At 45.2% G+C, this 22,446-nt stretch overlaps 1 protein-coding gene across 4 annotated transcripts in view; it reads left to right on the top strand.

Annotated features, from left to right (window-relative positions):
* Nucleotides 1-638: 638 nt before the first annotated feature.
* The window catches only part of mtus2b (microtubule associated tumor suppressor candidate 2b), a 59,660-nt gene continuing 37,852 nt past the window's right edge, over nucleotides 639-22,446 (top strand). For 2 of the 4 annotated variants that reach the window (XR_004576019.1, XM_029122614.2), the window contains exons 1-4: nucleotides 6,758-9,339; nucleotides 9,722-11,602; nucleotides 11,774-12,002; nucleotides 12,939-13,148. Coding sequence is in view for 3 of the 4 variants with exons in the window: in XM_029122614.2 (XP_028978447.2) it covers nucleotides 9,010-9,339; nucleotides 9,722-11,602; nucleotides 11,774-12,002; nucleotides 12,939-13,148 (2,650 nt within the window). In the remaining variant the exon portion in view is untranslated. Of the gene's footprint in view, nucleotides 745-6,757; nucleotides 9,340-9,721; nucleotides 11,603-11,773; nucleotides 12,003-12,938; nucleotides 13,149-22,446 lie in introns of those variants that run through there. The other 2 variants (XM_029122613.2, XM_029122615.2) reach the window with 2 other exon arrangements.

Genomic DNA, 22,446 nt, shown 5'->3' with positions numbered 1-22,446 from the left:
GTTTGGGGCAGTGTAACTGATTCCTAATCCAGTAGATTAGGAATCATCCTAAATACAACTACAGAATGTTACTACTCTTCTAAAAGCATTGGATCAGAATGCCTCTTCTGAATATTGTCACATTTTTGGGAAAAGGAGCAAGGAAAATCCTGCTAAAAGGAAATATGCTGCACTTAAGAAGGTGTGTGTAAGGGGACCGGTTTGTGAACTGGTTGAGCTCAGCGGACAGGACCCGTGTGTAAACTGGTTGCACTAAGCAAACAGCCCAGGTGTGTGAAATGGTTGTGCTAAGCAGACATGCCAGGTGTGTGAAATGGTTGTGCTAAGCAGACAGGCCAGGTGTGTGAAATGGTTGCGCTAAGCAGACAGGCCAGGTGTGTGAAATGGTTGTGCTAAGCGGACAGGTCAGGTGTGTGAAATGGTTGTGCTATGCGGACAGGTCAGGTGTGTGAAATGGTTGTGCTAAGCGGACAGGTCAGGTGTGTGAACTTATTGTACTAAACCGGCATGATCGGTGTGTGAACTGGTGCACTGCAGGTGAGTGCGAAGAATTACCGAGCTCCGCCACAGCGCGGCGATCTAACATCCCTCAGAAATGGGGCGTTGAAGCGAACCCGCGAGTTCTCATTACACCTCCATCTCCTTCTCCTGCTATTATGGTTTCTGGTGATGCTGCAGAATGCTGTGTACAGTTCAGGTCTTGTGGATATACAGTTTGCATTCGGAGACCCGACGATTTTTAAGGTAAGGTATGCGATATCTTTTTGCATTTACTTATTGAATGTATAGCCAAGGGCGGTGACACCGTTACACAATACATACGTTGTTGGTTTTCATTAAAACTGACAATTTGTCAATTCCCACCTCTGCGTTGGTTCGATAACATGCATGTTGTGATGAAACGGCTATTTGGTGTGAGATTTAGACGCTAATTTCCGGGCCTGCACCAACATTAATGCTATCTGGACGTTTTATTTTTCATAAATAACCAATAGTTTACCTTTTAGAAATGCCATACCTCAATAGCATTACCATTAGACTAGAGCACACAGCAATGTAAGGTTAGGCTTAGAATACAATGGGTAAAAATATTCAAACTCAAGTATATGGTCGGTCAGGCTTTTGTGTGTGTGTGTGTGTGTGTGTGTGTGTGTGTGTGTGTGTGCGTGCGTGCGTGTGTGTTTAAGAGAGAGAGAGAGAGAGAGAGAGAGAGAGAGGCGTTCCAGCTCCTGTCACAACAACCTGCTGTGCAACAGTCTCAACCAAAAAGAGCCATTGACTTCTTAAGCAGCTCTTATCATCCAAACGCATGATAATGCAGTGATTTACAAACTGCAGGTCACCGCATGAGATTTTATTTTTTTAATTTTATTAAATAGAGCCATGGTTATGTAATTATAATAATGTAGCCAGGGAATAAGCACTGTATAATGATGTGTCTGTCTTCCTTTCCATCTCCTGCACTGTTACATTTCACAGTCTTAATAGGCATGGGAAACATTTGTTTACAATGCCTAGAAAGTGGCAAATAAGAGCACTTTTAAAAATGATTCAAAATGAACAAAAGTTAAAGACAGTCAGATATTCAAAGCATCTCCCTTACCTTTCCCCTCCTCCCTTCCTCCCTCTTTCTTTCCCTCCCTCCATTTCTCTCTCCTCCCCCCCTCACTCTTTCATTTCATCCCATGCACAGCAATGATACTTCCTTATTCTCCATAGTTTTTATGGCAGTGGGTACTATGCTGTGCCTTTTGGCCTTCCTAGAGTACAACAAGGATGTAACAAGCACAGCAGAGGTTCTATAGCAGTAGTTAGCTGTAGTTGTCATTTCTAGACTCCCAGTGGTAATCTAGTGCTAATTGGCTTAAGGCTCAGACAGGTGTGTGATCCTGATTATACAGGTGAGGGGGAGTGCTCCTCACTGGTGCAGACTACAAACCTGTTTATTCCTTAGTCTCAAAGCACAGAAACTGTTTACTTCAAATGGAAAATGCTTTGCAATGTATACAGTCTGTATTTGAATGAAAACTGTCCCTATTCTGATTGGTCTCTTCGTGCTTAGTTCTGTTGCCTTTTGCTTGGTTCCTAGTAAATGCATCTTGGCAGTGTGAGTGTGAGTGTGAGTAATTAATTAGCATTTTATTGCATGACATAAGTATTTGTTACATCAGAAAAGCAGAACTTAATATTTGGTATATCTTTAGTTGCCCTGGCTGTGTGTTTCGGGTCGTTGTCATGCTGGAAGACCCAGCCACAAGCCATCTTCAATGTTCTTACTAAGGGAAGGAGGTTGTTGGCCAAGATCTCGCGATACATGGCCCCATCCATCCTCAATTCAATACGGTGCAGTCGTCCTGTCCCCTTTGCAGAAAAGCATCCCCAAAGAATGATGTTTCCACCTCCATGCTTCACGGTTGGGATGGTGTTCTTGGAGTTGTACTCATCCTTCTTCTTCCTCCACGGTGAGTGGAGTTTAGACCAAAAAGTTCAATTTTTGTCTCATCAGACCACATGACCTTCTCCCATTCCTCCTCTGGATCATCCAGATGGTCATTGGCAAACTTCAGACGGGCCTGGACATGCGCTGGCTTGAGTAGAGGGACCTTGTGTGAGCTGCAGGATTTTAATCCATGACCAGGTCCTGTCGTGTAGCTCTGGGCTGATCCCTCACCTTCCTCATGATCATTGATGCCCCACGAGGTAAGATCTTGCATGGAGCCCCAGACCGTGGGAGATTGAGCGTCATCTTGAACTTCTTCCATTTTCTAATAATTGTGCCAACAGTTGTTGCCTTCTCACCAAGCTGCTTGCCTATTGTCCTGTAGCCCATCCCAGCCTTGTGCAGGTCTACAGTTTTATCCCTGATGTCCTTACACAGCTCTCTGGTCTTGGCCATTGTGGAGAGTTTGGAGTCGGTTTGATTGAGTGTGTGGACAGGTGTCTTTTATACAGGAAACGAGTTCAAACAGGTGCAGTTAATACAGGTAATGAGTGGAGAACAGGAGGTCTGTGAGAGCCGGAATTCTTACTGGTTGGTAGGTGATCAAATACTTATGTCATGCAATAAAATGAAAATTAATTATTCATAAATCATACAATGTGATTTTCAGGATTGAAGTGTACCTATGATAAAAATTACAGACCTCTACATGCTTTGCAAGTAGGAAAACCTGCAAAATCGGCAGTGTATTAAATACTTCTTCTCCCCACTGTATCTGTTTGATCATCCCTCTACACACAATACCTCATACTGACAAAGCAAAAACATTCATTTAGTGTGCCAATTTCTTGAAAATGAAAAACTGCAGTATCACATTTAAATTAGAATTCAGAACCATTTGTATGACACTCCAAATTCAGCTCAGATTCATCTTGTCATTTTATCATCCTTGAGTCTCTTGAACTTGATTGTACTCAATAAAAGGTCTGAATACTGAAGTACTGTACCGTAATTGTGATATTTCGTTTTTTTACATTTTCAATAAATTGGCTTGGTATAAATGAGAGTGATGTTGGCCTTGAGAATGAGAGTGGTTTTGCTTTTTGGATGAGAGTAATGTTGGTCAGTGGATGAGAGTGTTGTTGGTCCGTGGATGAGTGTGGTTTTGGTTAGTGGATAAGAGTGGTGTTGGTCAGTGGATGAGTGTTGTAGGGTTGTGGATGAGTGTGGTTTTGGTCAGTGGATGAGTGTTGTAGGGTTGTGGATGAGTGTGGTTTTGGTCAGTGGATGAGAGTGTTGTTGGTCAGTGGATGAGTGTTATTGGGCTGTGGATGAGTGTGGTGTTGGTCCGTGGATGAGTGTTATAGGGCTGTGGATGAGTGTGGTTTTGGTCAGTGGATGAGAGTGTTGTTGGTCAGTGGATGAGTGTTATAGGGCTGTGGATGAAAGTGTTTTTTATCAGTGGATGAGAGTGGTGTTGGTCCTTGGATGAGTGTTATAGGGCTGTGGATGAGTGTGGTGTAGGGCTCTGCTACTGAGACAAAGCAGACAGATAGACAGAAGGAGGGAGGGAGGGGAAGCCACGCCTTCCTCTACATCTTTAATATTTAACAAGGATTCCAGTTGGGATAGCAGAAAGGAAGAGAGAAACAGCCATCCTCATCTGAATCCTGGAGGGGAAAAATGGGATGGGTTTAACTCAATGGAGTGGTATGACACAAACACACATCCATACCAACACATACACACACAGCAAAAACACAGATAGGATAGCAACTTGTTATGGATGAAGGCTTCTGCCTAACCATGTTGTGTTAGCAGGGTAGGGGGGGGGAGGGGCTAACCTGCAGAAACATGGGGCCCTACAAATAAATACAAATAGTGTATGTTATCATTTCTTAATATACTTTTGTCTAAAATGTCTGTGTCTGGGATTAACTGTTCAGGGTCTCTTTATTTTCATTGTCTGGGATGCCCTGTTCAGGATCTCTTTATTTATTTTCAGTGTTTTAGCCTCTATGTTCACAATCCATTATATTCATTTTCAGGGTCAGTCACACGTTCGTGAGCATGTTTGTTATTGAGAAATTACATTATACACAAAATGTAATATGCTAAATAATGTTAATATTTAATAAAATAGTAGTATATCTGTTATTTATTTTGAGCAAAATTTGGTCTGGTTGTCAATCCACCCTCCCCCCCAATCACTACATCACATTCTCTATATTAGGTGTCAGGGTCTATGTTCAGAGTCTTTCTATGTTCAAAGTCTTTGTGTTCAGTGTCAGGGTGTCTTTATGTTCAGTTTCTCCTTATGTTCAGTGACAGGATAAGCACATTTTATATTCACACCATTTATTTGCAAAGAGAATATTCTAGTAGTCTTTAATGACTGTAGGGCTTCAGACAGACAACACAGCACTTGCTTCAAAGGTATTGGGAGATAAAGACTGCGATGGATAGAGAGATTGAGAAAAGACAGAGAGGCACTTTTTGCAAATTTTTGGATAACTGTATATAGCCTATAATACAACATTCATACAATCTTTATCGTTTTTTTAAACTTGGGCCTGATGTTGACCTATAATTTTTTTTTTGTTTTCACTGGCCAATATAGCCCTTTACATTGAAGTGAGAGAGAGAGAGAGTTGCATTGAGAGGAAAAGAGAGAAGGAGTAGGATAGATGGTGTTAAACTGAATAATGTCTGGTCAGTGTGTTAACAGAAGACAGAAGATGAGAGGTTATTCTCTTACCTGGATGATGTTGTAAATGCAGACAATAGTACATCTTCTCTTCCCTTTACTGTCAGCTACATTCCTCTCGACTACTCTTCCCTCTTTTCTTTTATCTACTCCTTTTATTTCCTCTCAACTCCTCTCCAGGTCATTGGTTAACACCGTTTCCCTCTTATGAACTGGCTGCCAGGTGTTTATGAGGAACACTGATAGGAATCGGTGTGTGTGGTCAATATTCTGGTCTGGATTTATCAGGATTAAATCTCATTGGTAGAAGTTACAGTTTCCATATGATTTCTATTCATTATGAGTGTAGGCTGGGACACTCACTGTCACATGTCTGTGACATGCTGCTTCTCAGCTGTTAGTCACACGCCACTACAATCTGATGTCTCTCCTCTCTGCTCCTCAGCTGTTAGTCACACGCAACTACAATCTGATATCTCTCCTCTCTGCTCCTCAGCTGTTAGTCACACACCACTACAATCTGATGTCTCTCCTATCTGCTCCTCAGCTCTTTGCCACTACAATCAAGTGTCTCTCCTCTCCTCAGGTGTTTCCCACTACAATCCGATGTTTCTCCTCTTTGTTCCTCAGCTGTTTCCTATTATAATCTGATGTCTCTCCTCTCTGCTCCTCAGCATTATAATCTGACCTCCTCGTGTTTTGGTCGGTTGATGATCTTGTCTATGAAGGAAAAATAATGTAACTGCAGTTTTTAATACCTATGTGTTAATTCCAGCAATGGGATCTGTTTCTTTGCTAGGACAGGAACATTTTGCTACTTTCTCCATCTCTCTCTTTCTCGTCTTTCCATTTTCTTCCTTGGTTTTTCTCATCATCCCCCACTTCATCTTCCGCTCCTTTTCTCTCTCTCTCTCTCGCTCTCTTTCCAAACATACATACACACATTAGGCGATTCTCACTGTGCATACTGCCATACTCCAGACTCTCATGCTTTCTTGGAAGGAAAGATAAAAAGGAGGAGAGCTAACGACTGACCAAAAATAATTGGAGGATCAAACCAAAACAACAGAAATCTTCTTTTATAATATATATTTCTAATTAGATAAATATGACTACAGTATAGTGAAGACTGGGTTAAGGACTACATAAGTAATAAATTAGGTCATGAAAAGAAAGGTATAAGGAGTTTAAAGGAGCAGTCCCAGAGGGTCATGGAACCACTTCTGTATCTGCACTAGTAAACTGGGTTTAAACTGAGGTTTGAACTCCTCTCCTTACTTAAACAGCCTGTTTGCTATGTTAGGCAGCTTTTCCATTATTACAGGTCTGTTCTCTGGAAGATGACAAATGAATGTGCTCCAGTTGGTTTGGGATGGTTTGGTATGTAGATGTGTTCATTTTCATTAAAAACTTCCTGAGGGTTTCTATTCAGTGTTCCATATTTGAGTCGGTATGTGATTGTATCCACATGATGTGTTTGAAAGTAGGGCAGACTTCTCAAAGGAGATGGAATGAGAGGTGTACAGGGGGAGGTGTGAGGGAAGGAGAAATCTATGGGGGGGTGAGGGAAGGAGAAGGGTACGGGGGGGCACCTCTGTCACCAACATACAGTCACTGGTTGATGTTTGTTGTGTTGATAATTTAGTATTTGTGTGAACAGTATGTTGATAGTTTAGTATTTGTGTGAACAGTATGCTGATAGTTTAGTATTTGTGTGAACAGTATGCTTATAGTTTAGTATTTGTGTGAACAGTATGCTGATAGTTTAGTATTTGTGTGAACAGTATGCTAATAGTTGAGTATTTATGTGAAGGGTATGGTGAAGCAGCATGCTGAAAAGGTTCTTCATCATTCAGATGCTTTCTAGATGCTTCATCATTCAAGTTGGAGGCTGCCTGGTATCTGCTGACACTAGTTCTAGGCTCACAGACTTGTGTGTGTGTGTGTGTGGGTCTGTGTGTGTTTGTTTGTGTGTGCGTTTGTGTGTGGGTGTGTTTGTTTGTGTGTTTGTGTGTGTGTGCCTGCCACAGATGCACTAATGTTTAGAAATGGTTGTTTATAACTTGGTATAGACATGCATAACATGGTCAAATGTCATTATATAAATATACACTCGTGGTCAAAAGTATTCATACCCTTTGCCTGAGATATCAATAATTCCACATTTCATGAAAAAACATTGAAAGTGAAAATGTTTTGCTTTGATCTCACAGGAAAAATAAAATAAATATCTACACTTAAATAGTGCATACAGTTTTCATTAAAACATAAATGGCCTAGACAAGATTATAGGCAGGAGAATAATTTGGAGAATTCTAAATAATTAGATTATTTTCAAAATGATTGTCATTGAACAAATACTGGTACAGTACAATGAAATGCAGCTGGCACCTAAGCAGAAGTGCAAATAAAAGATTGCAGAAAATGTAAAGTAAAACAATCAATACAATTTATGTTATAGGTGGGATATATAAATGTGCAATGAAGGCAAACAAAAGTACAAATGGCATTTCTAAACATGCAATGAAGGCAAATAGAAGGTGCAAGGTAGTTCCTGAGATAGACATGTGCATGAAACAACTGAAAATATCAGAGTCCAGTAGTACAAAGAGAGTAGTGCAACAAGGTCCCTGAGAGGCAATACTAAGCGGTGGACAGGTGGGTATGGTTACTGTCTGGTTTTTAATTAGGTTAGAAGCTGGTGATTCTCATTTACTGGAATATTTTCGTCAACTGTGTTCAGTTGCAGGTGCGTGCAGAGTATAAATTGCTCCTCAATAAGGTTTAAGAAAGAGCAAAAAGAACATTCTGGAAGGGTTTGTAGCTGTAGAGTGTGCCAGTTGCCAGTAGAGAAGCACAGGAGCCTTGCTGATGGTTACAACAACTGTTTAATTTACAGCTGTTACCTTTGTCAAAGGATGTGCTACCAACTTCCTGTCCCTACCATCTGTTTCTTTTCTGAATAACAGTACATTAACAAACATAAGTGGCAGTTGCTGTTGAATTAAATAATTGTTTTGATTTCATTGAATTAAATCCTGAATAATGAAATAGGAAACTATTTATCATTTAATGCAAGGGTTTAAATGTAAAAGTCAGAACCTGTAAAAATCTTGGCAGCATTCCATGCAGTTGTTATTATAATAGTGGTCTCCAACCCTGCACCATAACTGTATATTTTCAGTCCAACCCTACTAGTTGGGCCTGATTCACATTAGTTACAACTGGGGTTGGAGCAAAAACCTACATGATGGAAACTCTTGAAGAACAGGATTGCAGGCCACTGAAGCAGAGAAGAATGTTAGAACAAACAGCATATCAGGCAGGCTAGTTTGTGTTTTTGCTAATTCTTGGATTTACAAAGCATTGTAAAAAGGACACTGGCTTGTGTGATCGGCTTGGTTCTTCTTGTTGTTGTTACAGGTTAAATCCCTGATTTCATACAATGGAGCTCCTTCCCCCAGTGAGATGTCTAACCATTAAACTCTTGACCTGCAGAACTTCAACTCCCCCACACTTGTAGAATTTTCAGTCCCTCAGATCTCCAGTCCTCTACATCTCCAGTCCCTCAGATCTCCAGTCCCTCAGATCTCCAGTCCTCCAGATCTTCAGTCCCTCAGATCTCCAGTCCCTCAGACCTCCAGTCCCCAGTACCCCTAGTCCCCTACTTCTCCAGACCACAAGTCCTCCAGATCTCCAGTCCCTCAGACCTTTTGGATAAAAACAGATTTGAGGTCTCATTCTGGAAGGCACCACTCTAAGCATTGTTGCTGGACTGCATCATCGAATGGAAGCCTGAAGGGACTGTAGTAGCAGCCAGTCTGAGTGAAGGAACTCAGAACTGAACTGAGGGCAGGTCAAAATGAGTCGTCAGATTGGAGAGTCGGTTTTCACCGTCCATGTTGGTGAGGTCAAGAACAACAACCAGAATCAGCACTTCATCAGGGGTGTAGGCGGAGGAGGGGTGATATCCGATGGGGATTCTAACGCTAACCAGATCACCCAGACTGGGGAGTCAGGAGACGCGACGTCAGGAGACGCGACGTCAGGAGACGCGACGTCAGGAGACGCGCCGGCAGGAGACGCGCCGGCAGGAGACGCGCCGGCAGGAGACGCGCCGGCAGGAGACGCGCCGGCAGGAGACGCGACGGCCAGAGATGCGATAGGAAGAGATGTGGGATCTCTTAAGTCTGTATGTTTGATTAATTCGTTTTTCGATTTTTGATTATTTAATGGCAGTATGATGATTTATATATATTTTTTATGATTTAAAAGCAGTGTGATTATTATATTATTATTTTTTTGATGATTTAAAGGCAGTATGATGATTTGAATCTGCTTTGTCAGAAAACTTTACTAATCAAATCATTGCCTTACTCATTCTTATTTAGCTAGTTTCTGTCCAAGCTCATGTGATGAAAGGATTGAATGGCTGGTGATTGAACCAAAGACCATTTAGAGAAACTGAGGCAAAAGGAAAAGGATGTGACGTTTTCAGAGACTCTGAAAATAAGTTTTTAATGTGTTGTATCTCAGTTTGTTTCTACTTTTATAATGAATTTAAATCTTAACAGGTGTCTCAAATGACGACAGTGATAAAGGAACCGCAAGACAAGATCATCATCTGGGGTACGGACTCCCAGTGTGATGACCCCGAGCTGGCCGAATTTGAGATGCTGGAGTGCCAGGAGCTGGAAGCCTACCTGGTAGAGGAGGAGGAGGAAGGAGTTATGCAGGGAAAAAGAGTCGGAAATGGGAACATCCTCCTGGACCAGCCCGTATCTGTGGTGGGGTTAGTTTCTAACCAAAGCTCCAAGAGGGAGCAAGGAGGGTCGAAGACCATCCTACAGGACCCAACTGAGCAAGATGCTGCTACCGTGTCCCATCTATCCGGGACTTGGACGATGGGCATGGGGGTAGTGGACTGTGTGGCCAAGGCAGAGTTCAGCTCTGACAATGATGTCTTTGTGTCCTGCTTGTCCACTGTGTCCAGTTTGGGTGGCAGTCTGGCCAATGCTCTGGATACTGCTGGACAGACCCAGGCCACCACCACAGACTCCTGGCCTGTCCCCTCAGGACCTAACAGAACCATAGCAGATGATCTGACTCTGGCTTCTCAATCCTCTTACATAATATCAGACTGCAGAATATCTTCCCAGCAATCCAGAAAACACCAGGCACCATTTAAAAGCACAATAATAGAAGCTGGGCAACCTCAAGCTGAATCTAGAAGCACAATACAACGAGCCAAACAACCTCAGGTGCCACATGAAAGCACAACACAAAAAGGTGAGCTTGACCTGAACCAGAATAAGTCTGACAAGGTTGCCGATGTAAAAGCACAAGCTAGTAATGGCGTAATAGTGGGTCAATGTAAAAGTCAGACAAACATGAGGGAACAGGGCCACAAAGAGCACAACCAGAACCTGGAGCTGAGGTACAGGGAAGTTGGAGGCAGTGCTGAGGAGGACAAACATGTGTTTTCCCCTGATGTGAACCACAATTCACCCGCCAAATCAGTTACCAAGAGGATTCAATCTGTTGAATCCAAAGACTTCAAGAAACAGGACTCTTTTGAAAAACAAATGAAAAAACAAGGTTCCTTTGAACAAACCATGAAGAAAACCACCTCGTTCGAACAGAGCACGAAGAAAACAACCTCATTTGAAAACACCACGAAGAAGTCAGCCTCGTTTGATAGAAGCTTGAGGAAAGAACCTTCCTTTGACAGAACACTGGGGAAGCAGGGTTCGTTTGAACGTAGTGCCAGTCCTTCCAGTCTGGAGGGGAGGAAGCCTTGGGGAAGCAGAAGCCCTAGCCGGCCAGCCACCCCTCCCTGGTCTCCCAGGAAACAAGCCCCCAATTCCCCTGCCAAGACCAGCACCAGACCAGCTTTGTCCACATCCCCGTCTAAGACGAGCAATCGAGCCTCCAGCCAGGACACCGGTGGTTCCCCCCAGCGAGGCATCCCCACTGGCCTCAGAGTGCCGAGTAAGGTCTGTGTGACCAGCAGCATTCCAAAACCCATGTCCCCTCTGCCACCTGCTGTCCCCAGGAAGTCATCACCAACTCACCAACCCAAAACCGCCCGCCCTAAGATCATCACCTATGTCCGTAAAAGCCCCCAGGTACAGGTCCAGTCCCAGGAGACAGAGATTGGCCAGTATGAGTCTTCTACGCTCCCTCCTCGTTTACCCACCTCCCAGCCCAGCCCTCCTGCAGCCCAAAGGGAGCCCCATAAGGTTGGGACTCATTCTAAGGCCTCACAGGTGCTTTGCTCTTCCAACACCATCTTTGATAAGTACCGCCAGGAGATGCAAAAAGCAGGATTCTTCCCTGCGGGTACCGGCATGACTTCGCTGGGCATCAAGCCTCCCAGTCACCCTCCTTCACACAGGCTCTCTGGGAAGTCTGGCAGCTTCCATGGAGAACTTCCAAACCGCTACATGTTGGAGGTAACAGGGTGGATGCTAATGCTAAAACAGTTTCTATTTCTTGAAGCATTTGTTTGTATTTTAGCATACTTGCAAATCCTTTATACTTGCTAAGTGTTGACGGATACAAAACTTGTATTAAATCTGCATTGATCTGATAATGCCTGATAATCACTGATGTTCTCTCTTTAGTTGGGTCTGGCACCTCCAGTGCTGTCTCCCCAGGAGGGTACAGGTATGTACTGCTCTCCCAGGCCCAGAGGGCCCCAGCTGGGGTTAGGGGCTGTCACCCGCCAGCCAGCGGCACCCAAGGCCAGGAACGCGCTCCAGGGTCCGGGCCAGATGGGTCAGAGATCCGGGGTCACGACCCTCAGCCACCCAGGACAGCCAGGGACCACTCAGGGACACCATGACCCCACAGGTAAGAATGTTAGGGAGTTAGACAGAGCCACAATGGAGGGAAAGAGAAGAGGATAAAAGAGAGGGAAGGAGACAGATAAAAAAAAAGGGGTGCTTCATTTTGCATGCTGTGGTAATTTGCAGCATATATTGTCTGATATATATTGTCTAAAATGTTGATGATCTCATTTAGTATTCAACTTTCCAAGCAGGTATGTGGGCTGATTTCTAAGTGGCTCTCTTGACCTGTCAGAAGCATGATCCAGGTTAGAAGCATGATCAGATGGACGAGGACAGTGACATATCGGGGGGGGGCGGGGGGGGGGGGTGGTGTTGATTGTGCATTCCTTGGATTTACAAGGATTTACAGTGGAGGAGGAGAACTGACCCAACTCCCCCGGCACAATAATATAGCAGCGCAAAACCTTGGGGCTAAGACTGGAGGATCCAGTGACACGATGACCCCATTTGGGGGAGGCCCCAGACAGGGCCCAAAAGGCCGGAAGTAAATCCACCCAAGCACTGGGCTTGGTTCATATATTCAATCTTAGAGAAGTTACTGGATGAAATGCAATGACAATTTCAGGTTTGGAACATGTATGAGGCTTGATTACAGGAACACTTACAGTATTTTGAAGTGCAAATGACTTGACTGTAAGGGAACTTAAAGCTTTCACTGCCAAGTCTTCATTTAAACATCTCAGTTAAAATCATTTCCCCACTCTGACAGAGCTAACAAATACAATATTGCTCATTGCTTATGTGCTGTATCTGCTATGACAGTCATGCACTATATGACTTTACACGAGAGCACTCATTAAAGGTCCTAGTGGGGTCACTTCTGAATTCCTACATACTTCCTGCAACTATTCAATGCCTACACATCTTTGAAAGTTGTTAGGATCTAGTATTTGAGGGAAATGACTCAACGTGATCCTTTTCGACCCCACCCTCCCAGTAGACCACAGAAGACCAGGCCCTGAGGCCACCCAGTCCAGGATCTTTCTTCCTAAAGCTGGTCAGTCTGGTCTGCGACATCCAGGCTTCTCGGCCCTGCCACCTGCCCGTCTGGCCACCTTCGGCTTTGTGCGGAGCTCCTCCATCTCCTCTGTCTCAAGCAACCAATCGACAGACAGCAGCCACAGCGACCCATGCAGACCTTCTCAACGTGAGTCACAGGAACGAGCACGGATGTACAGTCTTAGACATACAAGCAGGGGTTAAAATTGACAAACCAGTAGGAGCTGATATCCTATTGGAATGAGACCTCGGGGATCTGAGCTCCTGTACTTCCACTGGCCAGAAGTTTAACATTAGATTCAACTGGAAAGTAGAAACTTTCCCAAATCCCAATTTAACCCCTACACACAAGCACAGAGGTTACCATGACAAACACCCACACAGTGTTAAAGGACAAAAAGAAAATTGTCCATGGCTATTTAATCTATTTAATGAGTGCCAACATTTTCACACACACACATCCTGTTAAATCCCTGTTTCTGTTCCCTGATCCATTATTCAGGCTAATCAATATGCCTGATGATTAGCCAAATCTCTATATGTGACATCTCTATCTGTGTCAACACCGGTCTTAATATTACTGTATTATCAGCACCAACACTGGTCTTAATATTACTGTATTATCAGGGCCAACACTGGTATTAATATTACGGTATTATCAGGGTCAACACCGGTATTAATATTACTGTATTATCAGGGTCAACACCAGTCCTAGAATTACAGTATTATCAGGGTCAACACCAGTATTAATGTTAATATATTATCAGCACCAACACTGGTCTTAATATTACTGTATTATCAGGGCCAACACTGGTATTAATATTACGGTATTATCAGGGTCAACACCAGTATTAATATTACTGTATTATCAGGGTCAACACCAGTCCTAGAATTACAGTATTATCAGGGTCAACACCAGTATTAATGTTAATATATTATCAGCACCAACACTGGTCTTAATATTACTGTATTATCAGGGTCAACACTGGTATTAATATTACTGTATTTTCAGGGCCAACACTGTTATTAATTGTACTCTATTATCAGGGTCAACACCGGTATTAATATTACTGCATTATCAGGGCCAACACTGATATTAATATTACTGTATTATCAGGGCCAACACTGGTCTTAATATTACTGTATTATCAGGGCCAACACTGGTATTAATATTACTGTTTTATCAGGGCAAACACTGGTATTCATATTACTTATAGATGAACAAATATGTATTTTAGGTGAAATACCAGAAAATGTCAGTTTTACATCCAAATAATTGCCAGAGATATACAGTATCTCACAAAAGTGAGTACACCCCTCACATCTTTGTAAATATTTGATTATATCTTTTCATGTGACAACACTGAAGAAATGACACTTTGCTACAATGTAAATTAGTGAGTGTACAGCTTGTATAACAGTGTACATTTGCTGTCCCCTCAAAATAAAACAACACACAGCCCTTAATGTCTAAACAGCTGGCAACAAAAGTGAGTGTAAATGTCCAAATTGGGCCCAAAGTTTCAATATTTTGTGTGGCCACCATTATTTTCCAGCACTGCCTTAACCCTTTTGGGCATGGAGTTCACGAGAGCTTCACAGGTTGCCACTGGAGTCCTCTTCCACTCCCCCATGACGACATCATGGAGCTGATGCATGTTATAGACCTTGTGCTCCTCCACCTTCTGTTGAGCACTCAAGCAGCCCCAGACATTGACACTCCCACCACCATGCTTGACTGTAGGAAAGACACCCCTGTCTTTGTACTCCTCACCTGGTTGCCGCCACACACGCTTGACACCATTTGAACCAAATAAGTTTGTCTTGGTCTCATCAGACCACAGGACATGGTTCCAGTAATCCATGTCCTTAGTCTGCTTGTCTTCACCAAACTGTTTGCGGGCTTTCTTGTGTATCATCTTTAGAAGAAGCTTCCTTCTGGGATGACAGCCATGCAGACCAATTTGATGCAGTGTGCGGCATATGGTCACAGCACTGACAGGTTGACCCCCCACCCCTTCAACCTCTGCAGCAATGCTGGCAGCACTCATACGTCTATTTCCCAAAGACAGCCAAAGACGTGCACTCAACTTCTTTGGTCAACCATGACGAGGCCTGTTCTGAGTGGAACCTGTCCTGTTAAACCGCTGTATGGTCTTGGCCACTGTGCTGCAGCTCAGTTTCAGGGTCTTGGCAATCTTCTTATAGCCTAGGCCATCTTTATGTAGAGCAACAATAATTTTTTTGAGATCCTCAGATAGTTCTTTGCCATGAGGTGCCAAGTTGAACTTCCAGTGACCAGTATGAAGGAGTGTGAGAGCGATAACACCAAATTTAACACTCCTGCTCCCCATTCACACCTTAGACCTTGTAACACTAACGAGTCACATGTCACCGGGGAGGAAAATGGCTAATTGGGCCTAATTTGGACATTGTCACTTAGGGGTGTACTCACTTTTCTTGCCAGCGGTTTAGACATTAATGACTGTGTGTTGAGTTATTTTGAGGGGATAGTAAATTTACACTGTTATATAAACTGTACACTCACTACTTTACATTGTAGCAAAGTGTCATTTCTTCAGTGTTGTTACATGAAAAGATATAATCAAATATTAGCAAAAATGTGAGGGGTTTACTCACTTTTGTGAGATTCCGTATTTTTGCACGATGTCCTTTCATTAGGTTGAAGTATTGCACAATACCAGGATTTGTGTCTATTGTCACTGTAATAATGTGTTCTACCTGTCATATTGTCCTGATTCAGCCTGTAGTACCTTTAGGCAGATCTCTTTCTGACAGGCTCCAGGCATCTCTTCCATTTCCCTGTGGCTTCAGGTACAAGAGCTGAGTACTGGGCTGAGACTAGCTGTCAGGGAGAAGCTGATGCTCATTTCCTAATGTTCTTCTTGCTTCCTTTTACTGTACTTATACGTCCAACATACATCATTTTACAATTTGATGTTCATGTTGGTAATTTCTGTAAATGCTGGAATTTCTTTTGCGGTTTAGAAACTATGTCATGAGTGGTTATTGACTCCTCGCAACAAGCTTGTTCTGATTGGCCGATCATTTGTGTTCAACTCTGGTGGCTTTTTTGTGTGTCACAGCATTTGTTCCCTGGTGGCGAGATTCATACAGCTGGAAGATCCTGGAAGCTAAATGCTTTAATCTCTCACTGCTGGACAGTTATTCTGGGGCTGCTACTGCTAGAGGCTGGACTAACACCTGCTGATTTACTTTTACTACTTTCGCTGGCTGGCTGACTGACAGGCTGGCTGGGTAGCTGGGTTGCTGACTTACTGACTGACTGACAGGCTGGCTTGGTAGCTGGTTGGCTGAATGACTGACTGGCAGGCTGGCTGCCTGGGTAGCTGGGTGACTGACTGACTGACAGGCTGGCTGGGTGTTTCTGCCAGAAGCCATGTCCAGCACCCGGGGTGTCCAGATTAGGGATAGATTGATAAACAGCTGTCTACATAACATTGTTGGGTGGATCTCATCCCAATTCAGTACTCATTTCTCTCTTTATCTTTCTCTATTTATAAAACCAACCATTTGTTCATGAAGCTATGGCAGCTATGTGTCCAACAGGCGGACTGAGACTTGCTGGTGGGAGAAGATAATCTTCCTAAACGGTGTTTGGCTGAAAACACTGACAAGAGACAGACTAAAAGACAGACAGACAAAGAGACAGAAAGGACAGACAAATTGAGAAGCAGGCTGAAGGAGAGACAGACAGAGAAAAAGACAGGCAGTATAGTAACTTATGTTACACCTTAAGCAGATTGTTAGCAGGATAGCCACCAGTTCCAAGCCTTGAAGAGCAACAGAGTAAAGCTGGTTTCAGACAGAAATATTTCGAAGCAAAGTGAATGGCCATATCTTGGTATAATAACGGATACTAGGAGTGACTTCAGCCATACGTTCTCTATTTCCTCCTCCTCCTTCACTGTAGTGTAGACTGGTGGACTCCTGTTATTGATTTCCCCCAAGACAGATCAGCAGGCAGGAATTTCCAATGTATACACTATTGGGATACTTCGTACCTTTTCTAACACTGGTTCTTCAGAAAGTGTCTACTAATGCAGGTCAGGAAGAACTGCATTCATGTAAGTCTTTCTTCTCTGTGGTGAGCTTTTCATACATGCTGCGTTACATCTTTCATTTAGGCTGTTTCATCTTTAATTGAGGCTTTGTTACATCTTTCAATAAGGCTGTGTAACAATTTTCACTCAGGCTGTGTTTCGTTTTTCATTCAGTCTATTACATCTTTAATTAATGTTGTGTTACATCTTTCATTGAGGCTGTTACATCTTTCATTGAGAATTTATTAGCATTTTTCATTCAGGCTGTGTTACATCTTTCAATGGATCATTCCGCAGGGAACCTGCTTGGCTCACCCTTACCTCTTCATACAGACATCTAGTAGTACACACACACCTCTAGCAGTACAAACACACCTCTGGTAGTACACACACATCTCTGGCGGTACACACCCACACCTCTAAAACTACCACTACTGTGGTAGGGTCTTTGCTGAACTTTCAGCATTGCTCACTAAAATACTCTTTCTAGCTCTCTGTCTCTCTCGATTTCTCACCTTGACTATAATTATCACCTGGCCTTCTGGCCTCATGTCCCATTTATTAGCTGGGACAAGTTGCTTGTGTACTCTGGCCTGCATCCCAAATGACTCCCTTATAGGGCACTACTTTGAACTGGGCCTATGAGCAATAGGTTGCCATTTGGAGCGTAGTATCTCTGTCTGTCTCTGTTCTGCCTGGTATGTTAGCTCAATGTGTTGGCTGCTGTCTGCTGCTGACTGGGCAGAAGTACTTCCCCAGGCCAGCGTGAACTGGGATGCTATTGGAAGTCTAAGTCTGGGCCGTGTTCTGTTTCACTTCCTGGTCTATCGTTGTTGGTATCTGTGTACTGGATTGAACAAGGACTGGGATTGCTGTTTCACTATGCACTTTATTCTCCAAGTAATAGGGTGCTTATTGAGATACTCTCTCTTCTTTGCTATCACAGCTATTCATCAAGCCTACACCCAGGTCTTCACATAGTTGCAGGTCAATTTAGCCCACGTTGTAAGAGAAATGTATGTTAGAAATTAAATTAACATGACAGTGGCTTAGCATCTCCCTGTACTACTGAGCCAGACATGTCTGCTTTGGTTCAAAAGCCCTGAGAGGAGGCATGACTCACTGATAATTAGAGAGAAATGGGTGTTAAAGCTGTCAGAGAAAAGCCTTCTTGAAAGAATTCTCCTTTTTTCTCCTCCTGCCACTTCCTGGTCCTGTCACCTCCACTTTAGATGCCTGTGTTACTGTCCATTTAAGTGTCCTTTCACAGTCCTTTTGAAGACTTGTTGGACATGGTCAGAAACCTGGGGAATTGAAGCCATTCATGGTTCCTTTGTATCCTTATTCAGGCAGATGTTTGTTGGACAGGTGGATGTGGCTTGTGGGAAACCAGCCAAGGCCTGTTCCTTTGTGGGAAGTTGAAATACTGCTCCATCCCACTGGCTGTACCAGTGACAGAATATGCAGCGCCAGTGTGTCTCTCTGGTTCAACCAGCAACCAAAAGGAAACGATCAAAAGGATATAGAAGAGTGCCATTTTACTGGCTGTAGAATATAATGACCACACCAATGCTTGGAAACACCTCAACCCTGCAAACCTAGAAAACATGACTACTGAGTTTAAAATAACACTCCTTAAATCAGGATCCTGCTGGCGCATACTGCTTTTACAATGCTCCCTCTGAATGCTCCCACAGAATGCTCCTCCTGAATGCTCCCACAGAATGCTCCTCCTGATTACTCCCACAGAATGCTCTCACAGAATGCTCCCACAGAATGGTCTTCCACAATGCTCCTCCTGAATACTCCCACAGAATGCTCCTCCTGAATGCTCCCACAGAATGCTCCTCCTGAATGCTCTCCCAGAATGGTCTTCCACAATGCTCCTCCTGAATACTTCCAGAGAATGCTCCTCCTGAATGCTCCCACAGAATGCTCCTCCTGAATACTCCCACAGAATGCTCCCATAGAATGCTCCTCCTAAATGCTCTCACAGAATGCTCCCATAGAGTGGACCTCCACAATGCTCCTCCTGAATGCTCCCACAGAATGCTCCTTCTGAATGCATGTCCACACTGCTCCTCCACCTTCTGTTCAAGCAGTCAACCATGAACTGCTACTTTGCCCTTTACAATGTTTTTATGGAGGTAGTCGGAATCACCTCTACGCACGGCTTGGGCTCTGGAACCACACTCCTTGAGAGAGGATGGACTCTTCACCACTCTGGAGTTGCCCATGGTGAGAGGCGGCGGGCTGGTGTGGGTTTGCTTATAGCTCCCCAGCTCTGCCGCCATGTGTTGGAGTTTACCCCGTTGAACGAGAGGGTCGTTTCCCTGCGCCTTCGGGTCGGGGATAGGTCTCTCACTGTTGTTTGTGCCTATGGGCCGAACGGCAGTGCAGAGTACCCGACCTTCTTGGAGTCTCTGGGAGGGGTGCTGGAAAGTGCTCCAACTGGGGACTCTATCGTTCTACTGGGGGACTTCAACGCCCACGTGGGCAACGACAGTGACACCTGGAGGGGTGTGATTGGGAGGAACGGCCCCCCTGATCTGAACCCGAGTGGTGTTCAGTTATTGGACTTCTGTGCTAGTCACAGTTTGTCCATAACGAACACCATGTTCAAGCATAAGGGTGTCCATCAGTGCACATGGCACCAGGACACCCTAGGGCGCAGGTCGATGATCGACTTTGTTGTCGTTTCATCTGACCTGCGGCCGTATGTCTTGGACACTCGGGTGAAGAGAGGGGCGGAGCTGTCAACTGATCACCACCTGGTGGTGAGCTGGATCCGATGGCGGGGGAGGAAGCTGGACAGACTCGGCAGGCCCAAGCGGACTGTAAGGGTCTGCTGGGAACGTCTGGCCGAGTCTCCTGTCAGAGAGATCTTTAACTCCCACCTCCGACAGAGCTTCGACTGGATCCCGAGGGAGGCTGGAGATATTGAGTCCGAGTGGACCATGTTCTCCACCGCCATTGTCGAAGCGGCCATTCGGAGCTGTGGACGTAAGGTCTCCGGTGCCTGTCGAGGCGGCAATCCCCGAACCCGGTGGTGGACACCGGAAGTAAGGGATGCCGTCAAGCTGAAGAAGGAGTCCTATCAGGCCTGGTTGGCTTGTGGGTCTCCTGAGGCAGCTGACGGGTACCGACAGGCCAAGCGGACTGCAGCCCGGGTGGTTGTGGAGGCAAAAACTCGGGTCTGGGAGGAGTTCGGTGAGGCCATGGAGAAGGACTATCGGCTGCCCTCGAAGAGATTCTGGCAAACCGTCCGGCGCCTCAGGAGAGGGAAACAGTGCCCTACCAACGCTGTTTACAGTAGAGGTGGGCAGCTGTTGACCTCAACTGGGGATGTCGTCGGGCGGTGGAAGGAGTACTTCGAGGATCTCCTCAATCCCGCCGTCACATCTTCCATTGAGGAAGCAGAGGATGAGGGCTCAGAGGTGGACTCGTCCATCACCCGGGCTGAAGTCACCGAGGTGGTCAAGAAACTCCTCGGTGGCAAGGCACCGGGGGTGGATGAGATCCGCCCTGAGTACCTCAAGTCTCTGGATGTTGTGGGGCTGTCTTGGTTGACACGCCTGTGCAACATCGCGTGGCGGTCGGGGACAGTGCCTTTGGGATGGCAGACCGGGGTGGTGGTCCCTCTTTTTAAGAAGGGGGACCGGAGGGTGTGTTCCAACTACAGGGGGATCACACTTCTCAGCCTCCCCGGGAAAGTCTATGCCAGGGTTCTGGAGAGGAGAATACGGCCGATAGTAGAACCTCGGATTCAGGAGGAACAGTGTGGTTTTCGTCCGGACCGTGGAACACTGGACCAGCTCTATACCCTCTACGGGGTGTTGGAGGGTTCATGGGAGTTTGCCCAACCAATCCACATGTGTTTTGTGGATTTGGAGAAGGCATTCGACTGTGTCCCTCGCGGCATCCTGTGGAGAGTGCTTCGGGAATATGGGGTCCTGGGTCCTTTGCTAAGGGCTGTCAGGTCCCTGTACGACCGAAGCAGGAGCTTGGTCCGCATTGCCGGCAGTAAGTCAGACTTGTTCCCAGTGCATGTTGGACTCCGGCAGGGCTGCCCTTTGTCACCGGTTCTGTTCATAATTTTTATGGACAGAATTTCTAGGCGCAGCCAGGGGCCGGAGGGTGTCAGGTTTGGGGACCACACGATTTCGTCTCTGCTCTTTGCGGATGATGTTGTCGTGTTGGCCTCTTCAAACCAGGACCTTCAGCATGCGCTGGGACGGTTTGCAGCCGAGTGTGAAGCGGTGGGGATGAAAATCAGTACCTCCAAATCTGAGGCCATGGTCCTCAGTCGGAAAAGGGTGGCTTGCTCACTTCAGGTTGGTGGAGAGTGCCTGCCTCAAGTGGAGGAGTTTAAGTATCTAGGGGTCTTGTTCACGAGTGAGGGAAGGATGGAACGGGAGATTGACAGACGGATCGGTGCAGCTTCTGCAGTAATGCGGTCGATGTATCGGTCTGTCGTGGTGAAGAAAGAGCTGAGCCGCAAGGCGAAGCTCTCGATTTACCGGTCAATCTACGTTCCTACTCTCACCTATGGTCATGAGCTTTGGGTCATGACCGAAAGGACAAGATCCCGGATACAGGCGGCCGAAATGAGCTTTCTCCGCAGGGTGGCTGGGCGTTCCCTTAGAGATAGGGTGAGAAGCTCGGTCACCCGGGAGGAGCTCGGAGTAGAGCCGCTGCTCCTCCACATCGAGAGGGGTTAGCTGAGGTGGCTTGGGCATCTGTTTCGGATGCCTACGGAACGCCTTCCAGGGAGGGTGTTCCGGTCCCGTCCCACCGGGAGGAGACCCCGGGGAAGACCTAGGACACGCTGGAGGGACTATGTCTCCCGGCTGGCCTGGGAACGCCTCGGTGTCCCCCCGGAAGAGCTGGAGGAAGTGTCTGGGGAGAGGGAAGTCTGGGCATCCCTGCTTAGACTGCTGCCCCCGCGACCCGGCCCCGGATGAAGCGGAAGAAGATGATGATGATGATGATGAATGTTTTTATGAACTGTTTTATATTTTTTAGTTTTTATTTTAATTTGATTTAAATAATCCATTATCATTATGAAGAAATGACGCTTTGCTACAATGTGAAGTAGTGAGTGTACAGCTTGTATAACAGTGTACATTTGCTGTCCCCTCAGAATTACTCAAAATACAGCCATTAATTTCTAAACCACTGGCAACAAAAGTGAGTACACCCCTAAGTGAAAATGTCCAAATTGGGCCCAAAGTGTCAATATTTTGTGTGGCCAACTTTATTTTCCAGCACTGCCTTAACCCTCTTGGGCATGGAGTTCACCAGAGCTTCACAGGTTGCCACTGGAGTCCTCTTCCACTCCTCCATGACGACATCACGGAG

Source organism: Esox lucius, chromosome 1, assembly GCF_011004845.1.
Source record: "Esox lucius isolate fEsoLuc1 chromosome 1, fEsoLuc1.pri, whole genome shotgun sequence".
Lineage (NCBI taxonomy): Eukaryota > Metazoa > Chordata > Actinopteri > Esociformes > Esocidae > Esox > Esox lucius.
The sequence above is the reverse complement of the archived record's forward strand: the minus strand, read 5'-3'. Positions and strand labels throughout refer to the sequence as shown.